The following is a 14,535-nucleotide window of genomic DNA, read 5'->3' on the forward strand; positions in this document are numbered from 1 at the left end:
TCAAACAACTGTTTAAATTCAAATATTCGGCAGAAAAGTCACTGAATCAAAAAATTTAAAGAAAAAGAAAAATTATCTGGAAACATTTTAAAGGTTTTTGGAAAATAAAGACACCCTGGTTTATTTTCCAGAATTTACATTGAATTTTTGAATAATTCTAAATAACCAAGTTATTGCTGGGCTGAGTAATACGATGAATTTGTGCAGGGCAGCAACCAAACAGTTCTCTGTTTGGTAATAACTGGCTATCAAGGCACCATGCTGCAGCCATACACTGTTTCAACTGTTCTGATGAACCTGATACAAAGTGTTTGAACAACTTTACACTTTAAAGAAGTTGGAATTTGTTACGTGTCTTTTTATCTAAGAGAAAAAAACAAACAGAAAAAACAAAACTCATGGTAGACAAAGTGACTTTGTGTTTCTTTTAGGGCCTGAATAAAGGATATAACCCACTCCAATGCATTAGTTTATGTAAAATTGATATGATTTACAAGTCAAACAAAGACTTGATTTGTTTAAACATACCAAAGGGTTATCAACCAGGCTCTAATTCTGACACAAGCAATAAACTTGCAGGTGGTTTAGTTTAAAATCTACAGTGCACTGCTGTATGCTTACAAAGGCTGAACGGGACCCATTAGTATAGACCAGGAACAACAAATATAAAATCATGTTACTTTTCATGAGTATAATTATGCAATTTTTTTTTTTAGAACCGAGGAATTCTTTATAATTTTACATTACTGCTCATTTCTTTTGCCATCAAAACATAAAAGTACCACTCAGAACAACGTCTCCCTCCATCTGAGCTGATGTTTAATAGTCTTTTGTGAGGGAGCTTTGAAAACAAAACAACATGTGGGTTATGTCACTTCAACACTGCCCCGTGTCTCAGGTGTTGTCAACACTGATGTCGTCCTTTAGCTGTTCCACACTATTGTAGTGCTCTCCTAAACCATAGGCATGACGCATATATCTGCAACAACAACAAAAAAAAATGTTTTATTACCCAAAGGATAGGAGCAATTTGTTACATGGTTAAGGCACAGATAAAAAAAAAAAAATCTAAATGTTTCTTGACGTTTTATGGGCTGTGTGATACTCATTAGTTTCCATGCAGTTAAATGTAAAACAACACTAACCTGTCACATATGAATACAAACTGTTCACTGTTTGACTATCAGTACCTTCAGCTGGTATCTAACTGATGAAAGATATGTGCTCAGCAAAGAGCTTCTTATTGAGACCGTTTTAAACGCTTCATTTACATAAAAAGATAACATTTACACCACTTGTCAAAAAGCTGAAGCGAAAGCAAATTCATTCATCTGTACTACCTTATTTTAGTTTAAACAGGTCAAATGTTCTTTTATGTTTTACACCAACAGATACTTAATGTATAAACAAATGTTCTTACACAAGAGTGATAGGTTTGCCGTCATATTCCTCGCCAATTTTTATAGTAGGGGATTCCGCCTGGATCACTTCTATTGGTAAATGGAGGACCTTGGTCAAAGCCTGAAGCTATGCGGTGAAAACAATGAATCATTGAAAAGTATTATAAATGACATCAAAATAAATATGTATCCAGTATACATTGTTCATATGCAACTCACTTCCAGCTGTCCACCCCAAGCGGCTGTGTGTTCCACGTCCCTGCAGTATTTCTCAAACTCATCTGGAAGTGAACAAAATCCAGTAAAGACCTGGACACTCCGTCACACTCTGCATGATAACCTTTTACTTTTAAGAATATTTGCAGTGACGATAACAAAAATATTTGAACCTGTTGTGAACATTTCTCCAGTGGTGGAGTTGGTGAGAAAAGGCAGGAAGTCATCAACGTGGTTTCTCATGTGCTCAGCAATGCGGGACCTCAGTTCCTTCACACTCATGGTCAACCCAGGCTAAAGCAGAACACAACACAACACTATGTGTAGTTTCTGTGCATAAGTATGATACCTTTGATAAAAAAAAAACTAGTAAGAAGTGTTTCATTCTCCCCTAAGTCAACAGCAGATTTCCAAATAGTGCAGTGAAGTCTTGCAGGTTTTCTTTCACTTATCACATCGCTGTTTAGTTTTTCAAACTCTGACTACACTCTGGTAAGATATGCACCTTTGATCGCTGCACCAGCTGATCTTCAACGGCGCGGTACATGCAGTGACCATCAGAGGGGATCTCCTTGATCTGCAGACTCTGCTGGGCGAGTTTCTGAGCCAGCTTCAAACCCTCCTGGTGCCTTACGCCCTGCAAGTTTAACACTTCAGCCTCTGCTATCCTGGTCTCTCTCTCCTTCTCCTGAGCAGCCTTCTTGTCCTGAACAGCATCATTCAAATGAAGAAAGATCTAATCAGTACCAACTATAACTGATACACAAATGAAAAAGTTGAAACGTTGTACCCCATGGTAAAATTTACATAAGACAATAAGGCTTCTGGATTATTGTGCACATTGTACATTAGTTATATGACGCTTATATCAATGTTAATAACGACCGTGCATTTTTAATTGTATCTCACCCTTCTCTTCTGTGCTTTGGTTACTCTTGGTTGCTTAACCTCCTCTTCTTCACTACCATCCACCTTCATTGTCTCCACTCCATTTGCCACCTCTTCCACCTTGCAAGATTGAGTAACAGCAGCAATGGTTAAGTTGATATGACACCGTGATTTGAGTTCATGAACAGTAAGCGTGAATGATAATACACACATATCAAGTGAGTGCACAGTGGGCTCCATGTGACCTCTTCCTCAGTGCTAATACTTTGATACTAACAAGATACAGTTGTGCAAAAGCATAATCCATTCATCTTGTCCCATGTTTAAAATATTAACACACAGGTTATGAGGAGGCAAGTCCTAATCATATCTGAATTTTCAGGCCGCTTGACATGCAATCACCTTTGTGTCAGTAGCAGATTTGAGCTGCCGTAATTCCTCATCATGTTTCTGAGTGAGGTCAGCTTCCAGCTTTGCAATCTCTTCTGTCAACTGTTTCCTTCTTTTCTTGTCGTTTTTGGGGACAGCATTCTTCATACTCTGGATTTTAGCTGAGAGCAAAACACAGCAACAGACTGAGTAACGAAACAAAATCACGAGAAGACTTAAAAATAATAGAATAAAATAGTATCTCAGACGGGATCAATTCGACCTCATGCTGTTTGTTGGACATCCATCCAAATCTTTTCTATACCTGCTTAGTCTAATGATGGGGTTGTGAGAAAGGGGTGTTGTTTTTATTTTTACAGGAAAAAACAACAGTACAGTTCATAATTTATATCTCTGTTCAGTATGTTTGTTGTACTTGTCTGTCTTTTAAGCCTTTAAGCCTCCCATGTACTGTAGGCACCTGTTTAATGCGTTATAACATTTGCATGCATAGTGTATGGAAAAGGTATTGCCTAGAACCTATTAATCTTTAAACAAGCTATGGGGTTTTGTTTGTTTGTTGAAAACAGGTAAAGGTAGCTACCCTGCAGGTCCTTCTTCTCTTTGCGATGCTGCTTCATCAGGAGCTCCTCCGGCGTCTCCACCTCCTCCATGACTGGATGCTGCTGCTCAGTTTGCGCAGTAAGCCTCTATGAACTACATTAATCTGAATGTATATGTTACCCGGGGTCACTCTTGCACCACATGAAACATTGGTACCTAAAAATTGGGAAGGTTTTGGATCAACAGTGAACAAAACGTGCTACGATGGCCTTCCGGAAGAGTGGAAAGGGCGATGACTTCTTCGTCCGGCTGAAAACCAAACGTGCAGCGACGCCGACACCTAGTGGTAAATTCTTGTACTACACATCTATCCTCACGACGCCCACTCGTGTACTTTCCCCCTCGCTATTTGAATAAACATTTCCTCAGCCTATGTGGTGAAAAAGGCAGAGAGAGAAAATATACAGAAAATGTGCATTTAGTCACCATAGCTATTTATTCTTGATTATATCAATAGCGGACACAAAAATGTTTTACCTTCAGTTTTCTTCTCATATTTTTGTCACACTAATATTCAATCAGCCCTGCGATGGACTGGCGAGCTGTCCAGGGTGTACCCTGCCTGTCGCCCAAAGCCGGCTGGGATAGGCTCCAGCTTCCCCGCGACCCTGAATTGGAATAAGCGGTTCGGAAAATGAATGAATGAATGAATAATATTCAATCATTCTTAAATTGATTAAACCTTGGTATTGTGTCTAATAAAAAGCCAAAGGAAAAAGATTAATGACAGAATTTTAAAAATTAATTAATTAATTAATTTAAAAAAAAAAAAAGTATATATCTGCAGAAAAAAAGTTATGTTCTGGCATAAAACCTTGATGAAGTTTTCACTTTTTGATTAAGGCTTCCAAAATTCAAAATCTGGTAGAACAGAATTACTTCCAAAATAGAGATAATTCAGATTCGAGTAAAGAAAGTATTTGAAAACAATGCTTTGAGAAACTAAAAACATTGTTACTATGAACAGCCATACCAAGAAAAGCTTGTCCTCTCTGTAAAGTCAATAAAGATATTGATGTCCTTTCATGTACACTATCCTTTTTCTCATTTAGATATGTTGATTTCTATACCAAACATGACATTTTGATCTGTAGAGGGAACATGAAGCAGATAGGGGAAAACCTGGAGAGGTAGATATGTCTTGGAAAGGAGAGAGGTGAAGATTAGCCGCAGCATAACATGTTTGCAAATAAGAACTGAAGAGGTACAATGAGGTTTCAGAGAGCAGAGATAAAGGGTGGAAGATCTGAAGTAGGCAGGGGCAACAGACCATTAACTGTGTTAAAGAGGTTTTTAGAAAAAAAACATGTTCAAACAGGTTGGAGTTTGTGGAGAAAGTGCTAGATGTGGTGTGTGAGAAAAGAGGGTCAACAGTAAAGGGAAAGACGTACAGGACAGTGATGTGAGGTTTGGAGCTTGAGGCCCCAAGGAAAAGACAGGAAGCTGAACAGGAGGTATCAGAGATTAAAAAGTTAAGGTTTTCTTTTGATATGATATAAGATCAGGAATAATTGAATGAGCGGGGATCAGGGATGATTATTGTTAGAAATGGAACTACTAGGCAGGAGTAAGAATAAAAATTAGATTTATTTGGCTTGTAATTAGTAATGACCTCTTTGTGTGTTTGTTTGTTTCTTCTTTTTTTCAAGGAAGAGGTGAAGTTGTTGGATTAGATGGAGGACACTTTAAAAAAAAAAAACATATCATCATTGAATGTTCCTCATAAAGTGAGGGGGATAGAGGGTTTCAAATTACATAATTTTACTATAAAAATTATTTTTACTATAACTAATATTGATTTAACAACTTGAAAATAAGACAGTGTCTAAAGATGACAGATGGTATACATATGAAATGTAAATCTGGGTGTCGGCCTGTGGTGAGCGGAGTCATCTCACGTTGTCGACGTGCTGTGTGACGTGGCGCGGAGAGCGGAAGAGCTTGTTTGTGTTTTGGTTCTAAGGGGAAGTTGCGAGAAGAAAGAAAGGAGGAGACGTGACGGGATTGTTGAAATTATTTTCTTGACCCTCCGACCACCCCATCCCAGTCTCCCGGTTTCCGTGGTGAAATACTACCTGTGTGGCATTGAAAGGTCGCCGCATCGTCTGGCTTATAGGTAGCGTACTTGACAAGTTGTTTTCATCAGCGCTAACATTTGCTCAGATGTCATCTGTGACTTCGTTAGCCAGCGGTGTTGCTAGCTGACTCCAGCTAATGTATGTCATGATAGCAAGGGAAATAAAGATAAAGGCCTTTTTCGGGTCCTGCTGAGTTCACCTGTTTCTCTTATGTGGTGATGTTAGACCGTCAGTCAGCGGATAATAAATCTTTTTTAGCCCATAGCATGACAGACATACCTGTTTAGCTGCCAGCTAAATGGGTGGGTGGAATGCTAACAAGTGCTAACAAGCTAATCTTGGTGAATTTAAGCTTTGGCTACTCCCTTTTAAGTAACAGGCGAAGTGGGACTAGCAACTAGATTATCCATTTGATCATGTTGTTTTACAAGCAGTTGCAGTTACTTCATACAGCTTTTGTGTTGTTGTTTTTCTTGCAGAAAAGGGGGGCTAATGTTACTGGTCAGTTAAAAAGTATAAGATTAGTTGTTAGCATATAAGCTAGCCAGCTACTGAATAAAAACAAATTAGGAAATGGCGTCTACCTCCAAATGAAGACAAAAGCATGGCTACTACTAACACCAGCAATTACGTTCAAACTAAGCAGATGAAAGTAAAATCCAAGTAATGTGCGGGCATAACATTCATGCAGTGTTTGTGGACAGTGTGTAATAACTCTCGGTTCACACCGCTTATTACCGCTGCTGTGTCTTATATTTATTATTTATATATATATGTCATTAAACATGTTGCTTTCTAAAAGAAGTTGGTTTTAGGGATTTGTATGTCGCCTTGAGAGTACCAGTTGCATATTTGTTGGTCTTTCGAAATATCGTCTGATATTGGAGTCAAGGTTGTAGCCTAGTTTCTTCCCCATCCTTTAAGTGGTAGATTTTTACCACAATTTTAGAATTTATTTTCACTAATATTAAAATTGCATCGTCACAACAAAACTGTGACAGTCGAATAACTGGCACAAGGACCTTCCCTCATTAAAGCAAGTCAAATAAAGGTCCCCTGGTTACAGAAAAAAATCAATAAGTACACCACAACTAGGAAAAACTGGAACAAACCTTTTAGCATGAAAGACATCAACCTATGTTGTTCATCAATCAGCTGAGTGTCATGAAAATTTGTGTTTTGTTTCCTTACCTTGCTGCTGTTAGGAGAAGACGGATATCATTGGTAATCTAAAACTTTTTTTTACAGGATTGTCAGTGTAACTTGCAAGTGCAGTCTACCAGTCATTCATGTGTTTGGCAGCAAAACTAGTCTGCTGTGTTTGTTCTTCTATCCACATATATGATGAACACGGATACCTAAATGTAAAAAAAAAACAAAAAAAAAAAACACCAACTTTTTTTTTCTTTAACTCGGTGGAAAGCTTCCACCATAACAACTTCTTACATGTCCTTGTGATGTTACTGTCTGTACCACTTCTTTTTTGTAAACAATTTTAATAGTTTTTGATATAAGGGAAGAGTTTACACAACAATGATCAGGTTACACACATGCAAGATATGATTTCATCACATAAGTTTGTATTTCATTTGTAAAGCTAAACTTGTGCATCATGTCTTAAAGTTTTTTCTCTGATTTTTAAAAGCTTATATGTCAGTGTTGTGAAAATGTATAATTTCATTCTCTGCTCATGAACCCAAAAGATGACAGATTAAAAGATACAAATTAGGGTTACAAATCTCAGGGTCTATTTGAAGCCTTAAGATAGCAGTTAAGAATGTAAAGGGGAGAAACTCAACTTTGTTTTAAGATAAGTTACATTTTCGTGAAATGAATTAATCCTGAAGATGTCCAGTATCTCCAGGATGCCTCTCACCGAATAGCTACAGGGATAGTCTCCAGGCCCCCACAAACCTGAATTCAAATAAGCAGGATAGATTAAAAGATAGACAAATGCAACATACCAAAATGAGCTATAAATTATAAACTGTATGTTGTTTGTTTTGTTAAAACAAAAACTTTGCAGTTTCTTCAGAACAGTGGCAAGTAATCTGCATTCAAAATAGTATTTTCAGCACAGCTTCTTACATGCTCAGCAGCGGTCCCCAGATTCTGGTTTGAAGGTTAAAAACAAGTATATTTTGCCAGACGTTGATGTTTTCTGCACTGACTTCAGCCCATCATTGTTTTTGATGGATTAAAGCTCACGGAGAGGCATTTATTGCTTTTGTGGTAACATAATGAGTTGTTGTCAACTCAGGAAATGCTGTTTTTACTTCACTTTGCTTTTCTTTCACACACACTGTAGGGAAAAACAAAGTGGAAAACTGGGCTCTTTAACCTTTGTAAATTCTGATTCGGTTTTATCCTGCTTAAACATAAGATGAAGAAGTCTTCTCCTTCTTTTCACTGTTTTCATTTAAAAAAAAAACACAACAAACTAAAAGAAAAAAAAATCTGCTGACTTCCAACTGAAGGACTTCCACCAGAAAACTTCAGACATTTCTGTGTTCTTGCTGTCTTCTGTTTCAAATTCGCTCACTGTGATTGTGTGTGTTTTTTTTGTTTTTTTTTTAATCCTATAAGGATTATGTAAGAAGTCTTGCTTCAGAATTCGTCATAAAATTAATAATATGCACAATCTGCATTCCTTAGAGGACAACATTGTGCATGTGGATAACAAAAGTGCATGTTGCACTTGATTGCATCAGACAAGATAGGTAAGAAGTTTGGAAGGAGGTGCACAAAGTCATGTGTATATTCAGCGATGAGATTCCACGACTTGTTCTCTGGACAACCTTTTCCCTGTAAAGCCACAGAGACCATTATTATTTCCTGACAACAGCCATTTGTTTTATAGTTCACAATTCAATCCTAAACAATTTAGTAAGCAATGACTGGCATGCATCTATATCGCAACTCCCGCTGTAGGAATGGGCTTGAGTAATGTAGGTGGGTATTTTCTTCTGCTCCCTTTGTGGATCACTACAGGACAACTTTTGCTTTCTGTTACTGTGGATATGAATGTTGTGGGCTTCCTTTGCTTCTTTAGTAATTATCTGTACTAAACTATTGATAAGCTGTTACCTGTTACTAGAAAAGGGAATTTTAGATAATCTATTTCATTTTATACAATCAAACCATTTATGTCTTATGACAAAATAATTTTACATCAGCATGGATGGCATCTGTCGCCTCCTGTGTTTTTGGTGTATAATGGATCAATGACACAATTGATCCCAGTCAGGTTTTCAGCATGTTATGTCAGTTACTGCAGAGTCAGTAGATGTGTGTGTTCTGGTTGGCTGTCCAGCATATAGCAGGTAATCCACAAGAAGACGAGCACCAATAACAAAATAAAGTAAACAACTCCCACACAGACTTTTCTGATCTGTCGTCATCTTTTCACTAAGCAGCACTTATCACTACAGCATGTATTTGGGGAGTGAAAAACATTCAGCTTGAACAATTATTCAGACTTGCTCACCAGGAACCATAAAGCAAGCACTGCTTTATTTACCACCCTCTGCGTTGGAGAGTTATGTTCTCATTCATATACATAGATTTTGCATCTTACCATTCAGCTAGACATGGTGCATTTAACCCATTAGCTGCCAGCCATTGTTATAGCAGAGAGCCTCATACTGCCAGCGTTATGAAGTATTGTGACTCATCTGTCAGGACCCACAGAATACGGAGTTCTAGGACAACAGAATACGCATAGTTGGAAAAGACGTCTTTTCATGTATTTACCAACATTACATTCAAGAGATGTCTTTGGTAGCTAATCTGCTTTTTTCCTAAAAGCTAAAGATTGACAACATGTACAGACACAGTTGGTTCTCCACACTGGTTTGGTATTTTCATTTTGCCTTGTTTATTAATACAATGTCACAGACAGTGGAGCTCCTATATTGCAGAGATAAAGATGAGTGAAGTTGGTAGAAAAAGTACCTTAAAGTACAAAGCCACTGGCAACCGCTTCATGTTGTAGCTTAATTCACTTCTTATGATGAGTGATGAGTGTATTACATGTTGACAAGTTCCACATATCGACAGGAAAGTATTTTAATCCAGTCAGGTTTACATGTCACTCCAACTTAACTGTCTTCTACACTTATGTTTAGTGTTGGTTTTTAAAAAAAAAAAAAAAAAAAATCAACATTTTTTGTACACTATAGTCCAGGTGAAGTTCATTTTAAATGGATTTTATTTAGTTTGTAAATTAAAAAAAAGTAGAGCAATGATACTACAGGCTAAATGTTTGTTTTTGGTGTTTGAGATGCATCACTTTTGCGTATGCTTTAAGTGCATCTGGCTGGTGTTGGCAGCTGGTTAAGGTTGGTTTCGGCTGCAAAATGGACAGAATTTATAACTAACACAGAATGAGGAAACTGTATCAGAAAACCTCTTTTAGTTGTTTAAGCTGATTTTCTTTTTTGTTGCCTAAAGTTTGATTTTTATGGTTAGTAGGGATTTTTCTTAATTCAGCTTTCCCAACAATGAATTGAATTTAAAGAACATCTGCAGACCAATCACGCTCTTTCTGGTTTCAAAAGACCAAAGTTTGCATAACTTCTTGGAAAGTTTAGAATTGCACGTACAGATCCAGAAGAAAACATAAAAGTATTCTGCTGGAATAATGAAGCATCTACTGCAGTTTGTTAGTTTTTTTAACTGCTGTGTTTTATTTTTGTGCTTCATCTTTCACTGCCTTAGAATATGTTTAACGACATCTATTATTGCCCATGAAAAATGAGTAACATCCGCAGATTTCTTGCTGCCTGTCAGTGAAGCATCATGTTGGCAACAAAACTTGTTGTTTTTTGACCTCTGTAGACCCTTCATGTCTAAAACCAAATGATTGTGGTTATGATTTTAGCAAACTGCTAGAAAATGGTCAGTGTTTTGGAAAAGTTTTGTTTGGATCAACCTGAGCTTTGAAACTCTCCAGAAGTAATAATTTCTTTGTTACTTTAAAATTGTCCTCTTCCTTTCTGCACGACGAGTCCAGATAGTTTGGCAAACAGGAGACCAGAAGATCTGATCAGGTCATGGCTAATCGAGGAGGAGCTACAAGACCCAACGGACCCAACTCGGGGAATAAGATCTGTCAGTTTAAGCTGGTGCTCTTAGGAGAATCAGCTGTTGGGAAGTCCAGCTTAGTGCTTCGCTTCGTCAAAGGCCAGTTCCATGAATTCCAGGAAAGCACAATAGGAGGTGAGCTCTGTTTATTAAAATTGTCCTTTTGTCATTGCTTTTGTTTTCATTGCTAAAGTCTATTTTGATCTGATTTAAAAACTATTCTTAATGAAGTATGTAAATATGTGAGATGTAGTTTTTCTGTATTTATGACTTGTTTTGTTTGCATGGAAAGCATCTTGTTTCGTGTGGCTACTAATCACATGATGCTGACTCACCCCCACACTTCATCCTGTCCCCAGCGGCCTTCCTCACCCAGACAGTGTGCCTAGATGACACAACGGTCAAGTTTGAAATTTGGGACACTGCCGGTCAAGAGCGTTACCACAGTTTGGCTCCCATGTATTACAGAGGGGCGCAAGCCGCCATTGTGGTCTACGACATCACAAACGAGGCATGTTTATCAGTCACTGTGTTATTATCCCTGATTTATAACGTGTCTAACTTCAAGTACAATTGGTGATACTGGCATGTTTTCAGACCTGCAGGATTTAACTAGACTAAATGTACAAGTTGCAGCATGAAATATGAACTTGAATTTTTATGTGTGTGTGTATAGGAATCCTTTGCACGGGCAAAGAACTGGGTGAAGGAACTACAAAGACAAGCTAGTCCTAATATAGTCATCGCTCTGTCAGGCAACAAAGCTGACCTAGCCAACAAGAGAGCTGTCGACTTTCAGGTCAGCATGTGTGTGTGCGTGTGTTTTTGTCTTTTTTTTAAAAGCATGCTTTGCATTTCATATCTGTTTTTGTTTAATACATTTACATCTGGAACAGATATTACACATATTTGAGTCTCAGCCGCCATGAAATTGATTCTTGTTCTAACCTCTGCTTGTCTTTGCCCTGCACCTGCTTGCATATGCATGGATGCGTTGAATATTTATGCTGTTTACTCTTAACAGGACGCCCAGTCCTACGCAGATGACAACAGCTTACTTTTCATGGAGACATCAGCCAAGACATCTATGAATGTGAATGAGATATTCATGGCTATAGGTGAGTAACTATGGACACACAGTTTGCAGTTTTTGCTTCGTAATAATCAAAGTAAACTTGTTTGTATATGAAGGACTTAGTTATTTGGATTAATTAGATTTTGTTCTTTCGTTTGAAGCTTCTGCTCCCTGAAAATAAAAAGTTGCAGTTCTTCTTTTTTGTCATTTTATATTTGATTTTTATTCTTTTCAGCAAAGAGATTGCCAAAAAATGAGCCTCAAGCTCCAGGAGTCAACAGCGGTCGGAATCGAGGAGTGGACCTGACAGAAGCCGCCCAGCCAGCCAAGGCTCCGTGCTGCTCTAACTAACATGAAGAACACACTCTTCCCAGACCTGTATACTAGTAACTAATGTGGCCAATGCCCCAGATGCCACAGCAGCTACTAATGCAATATGTCACCTATTGTTTGAAACAAAAAGATGCCCCGGCACCATTCTTCTTTTTTTTTTCTTCTTTCTCAGTAGCAAAGTCAGTGCTCTCACACTGATCTTTCTTTGTGGCTCTGCCTTGTTTCTTCCATTGTGGTTCTGCTGCTACCGGGTGAAGCCTGTTAACCACCTTGTCTTACTTTCTGTCATCTAGCTTATCACATCTATCAGTTGTTATTGGTGGCTTTGATTATTGATTCACAACTACAACCTCCCTTTTTCTCTTCTCCAAAATGTTTGTATAGAGATTTTTCCTGAGAAATGGATCATTTCTCTTTACTGGGACAGCTTAACACTTAACTACTTTTGTTGTTTTTTTTAACACCAGTCTTCTTTTTTTTTTTTTTTTTTTTTTTTTTTTGATAACTTTATTGATTATTGTTTACTATAATTATGTTGAAAATATTGATGCACATACATGCAGCACATGGGCCTGAATAGAGAATCAAAAATAGCGTTTCCTCGTGTCTGCATTAGCACAAATAAGTCTGTCAGTGATGAGGACTCTTGTAAATCTGAAAGAGGAAAGGTGGAAGATAGAGATACAGAGAAATCACAATCTCTGCATCCCTCTGTTACTGGGACCCTTTTATCTTAAAGTTTAATATAAATTTTGAGTGCAGTCCTTTTAAACTCCCTCCCTGCCTTCCATCTACTATCATGTCTTTCCCCCTCCACATAAAACTCAAGTTAGCACGAGTGTAAATTCTCTTTTCTACCTGTGGGCTCCACTCCGGGGCAATGCCTGCTTGTAGCTGTCCATAGTGGCATTGTGCAATGTTTTGCAGTATTTGCTCTTTCAGTTGAGTGTGTGCGCGGACCAGTGCAGCTCAGCAATACACCCCCCCTTCATCCACCCCCTCCACCTAGCTTTCCTCACAGTAGGGCACAGAGTTGAGTTGCACATCAGTGAACATCTATCAAACCCTGATATGTGTGGACCCCCTATTTTAGGTCAAACTGGGGTTTCTTTCTTCTGCATTGGATGATTTAGTTTGGACAGCCACCTTTTCCATTCAGTCAGTGTCGCTGGACCGCTGCTGGGTTTGCACCATGTAAAAAAGCAAAGGCGATGTTGTCGAGTGGGGTGTTGCAATATGTAAGGGTTCTTCATGATTATGTTTGACATCTTCTCTTGAATAGAAAGTGCTTTAGATACACTTGTGTGTCAGTATAATTCAGTTTGGGCCTGGGCTGGCTGATGATTAATGTGCACACACTGTCACATGCACATTAGCATGTGCATGTGTGAACACATTTGCACAACGACCTACAATCCCTGAACTCCTTTCTGACTTAAACACACACACACACCCACACACCCAACAGTCTGTCTAACTCATGCCTTGCACTAATGATGCTCATGAATTTATCTTGTCATAATTTCAACCAGTGTGATATAAATATATACATAATATAAATATATAAATAATATACTGTAAATATGGTGTTGCAGTGTAGTCTACCTTTTTTCAATTTACTTGTGACAGGACTAATGCTTGCTAGGGGGGAGTCTTGATTGTTACTAAGAAAAAAACTGTACAGTTTAGCAGGTAAACGGCTACAATCTGGGTTTGCTGTTTCTTTTTTCACATATGGTTAAATTATAATCAGTGGTGGTCTTTAATAAATGTATGTAGTGTAATTAACAAGAAATTAAATTGCATTTATTTAGAGCTCCGTCTTGTAACTTTTGTCAAATCCAAAACTTATATCATGTCTTTCTTTTTAATTTGGTTTAGACAATGATGCCTTGTGATAGTACTCCTCTGTGTAAGTAAAACTTAACTTTTGCCTCCAAAATACTGGTTGTAAAAGTTTCAGAGGAGTCGGACATCATACAGAATGATTGCCGGCTTTTCTATAACATCTCACTTGCAGGAACAGTTTAACAGTGGCTAGCTGGCACAACAGTGATTTAAAATGACATAGTCGGGATGTAAATTGTCCTTTTTGTTTTTCATCAACTCTTTATTTGTTGCAGGAAACATTTAAATGCAAGCATTTTACAGAACTATTGTGTAATGACCAAATAAAAACTGAAATAAAATTGATCATTTATCATTGTAAGCAGGATGCTTGTGTGTCAAAAATATTTTACTTCTACTTATGTAACTTTTTTTAATGTCCTTTGCAGGTTTAGGAGTGAAAGCTTCAAACTGTTCAAATTTGGGATTTCAATATTTTCCAGGATCTAAAGTTCAAGTAATGTAATAGTTTCTATAATTCCTCGTTGCTGCATGAATCCTCACGCAGAGTGCCAAAATATGGCTCCTCACAACATTTTTCCCCTCTTACATTTGACCTTGAAATTTTGCTCCAATTGGT

General features: G+C 37.8%; 2 protein-coding genes across 2 annotated transcripts; one reads left to right on the top strand and one right to left on the bottom strand.

The window, feature by feature from the left end:
- Window positions 1-801: 801 nt before the first annotated feature.
- On the bottom strand, window positions 802-3,720 carry otud6b (OTU deubiquitinase 6B). The gene is made up of 8 exons (XM_079258511.1): window positions 3,478-3,720; window positions 2,907-3,055; window positions 2,526-2,624; window positions 2,122-2,322; window positions 1,790-1,910; window positions 1,620-1,681; window positions 1,421-1,527; window positions 802-979 (listed from the first exon to the last, which is right to left on the bottom strand). The coding sequence occupies exons 1-8, from the start codon at window positions 3,545-3,547 to the stop codon at window positions 895-897; spliced, it is 894 nt and encodes a 297-aa protein (XP_079114637.1). The 5' UTR covers window positions 3,548-3,720; the 3' UTR covers window positions 802-894.
- Window positions 3,721-5,471: 1,751 nt separating this feature from the next.
- LOC306769795 (ras-related protein Rab-5A) lies at window positions 5,472-14,277 on the top strand. Its single transcript, XM_079258513.1, has 6 exons — window positions 5,472-5,613; window positions 10,590-10,795; window positions 11,020-11,171; window positions 11,337-11,459; window positions 11,685-11,778; window positions 11,971-14,277. The coding sequence occupies exons 2-6, from the start codon at window positions 10,630-10,632 to the stop codon at window positions 12,084-12,086; spliced, it is 651 nt and encodes a 216-aa protein (XP_079114639.1). The 5' UTR covers window positions 5,472-5,613; window positions 10,590-10,629; the 3' UTR covers window positions 12,087-14,277.
- The last annotated feature ends 258 nt before the right edge of the window (window positions 14,278-14,535 follow it).

This window comes from Telmatherina bonti (genome assembly GCF_933228915.1).
Source record: "Telmatherina bonti genome assembly, chromosome: 19".
NCBI classification, from domain to species: Eukaryota; Metazoa; Chordata; class Actinopteri; order Atheriniformes; family Telmatherinidae; genus Telmatherina; species Telmatherina bonti.

Bases quoted from the DNA above. Each gene is read 5' to 3' on its own strand.
- otud6b (XM_079258511.1), bottom strand. From the start codon at position 3,547: ATGGAGGAGGTGGAGACGCCGGAGGAGCTCCTGATGAAGCAGCATCGC. The intron at 1,528-1,619 runs GTGAGTTGCATA...TTCACCGCATAG, and splicing joins CTTGGGGTGGACAGCTGGAA to CTTCAGGCTTTGACCAAGGT. The intron at 980-1,420 runs GTAAGAACATTT...TTGTTGTTGCAG, and splicing joins GGCAAACCTATCACTCTTGT to ATATATGCGTCATGCCTATG.
- LOC306769795 (XM_079258513.1), top strand. From the start codon at position 10,630: ATGGCTAATCGAGGAGGAGCTACAAGACCCAACGGACCCAACTCGGGG. The intron at 11,172-11,336 runs GCATGTTTATCA...GTGTGTGTATAG, and splicing joins TCTACGACATCACAAACGAG to GAATCCTTTGCACGGGCAAA. The intron at 11,779-11,970 runs GTGAGTAACTAT...TATTCTTTTCAG, and splicing joins TGAGATATTCATGGCTATAG to CAAAGAGATTGCCAAAAAAT.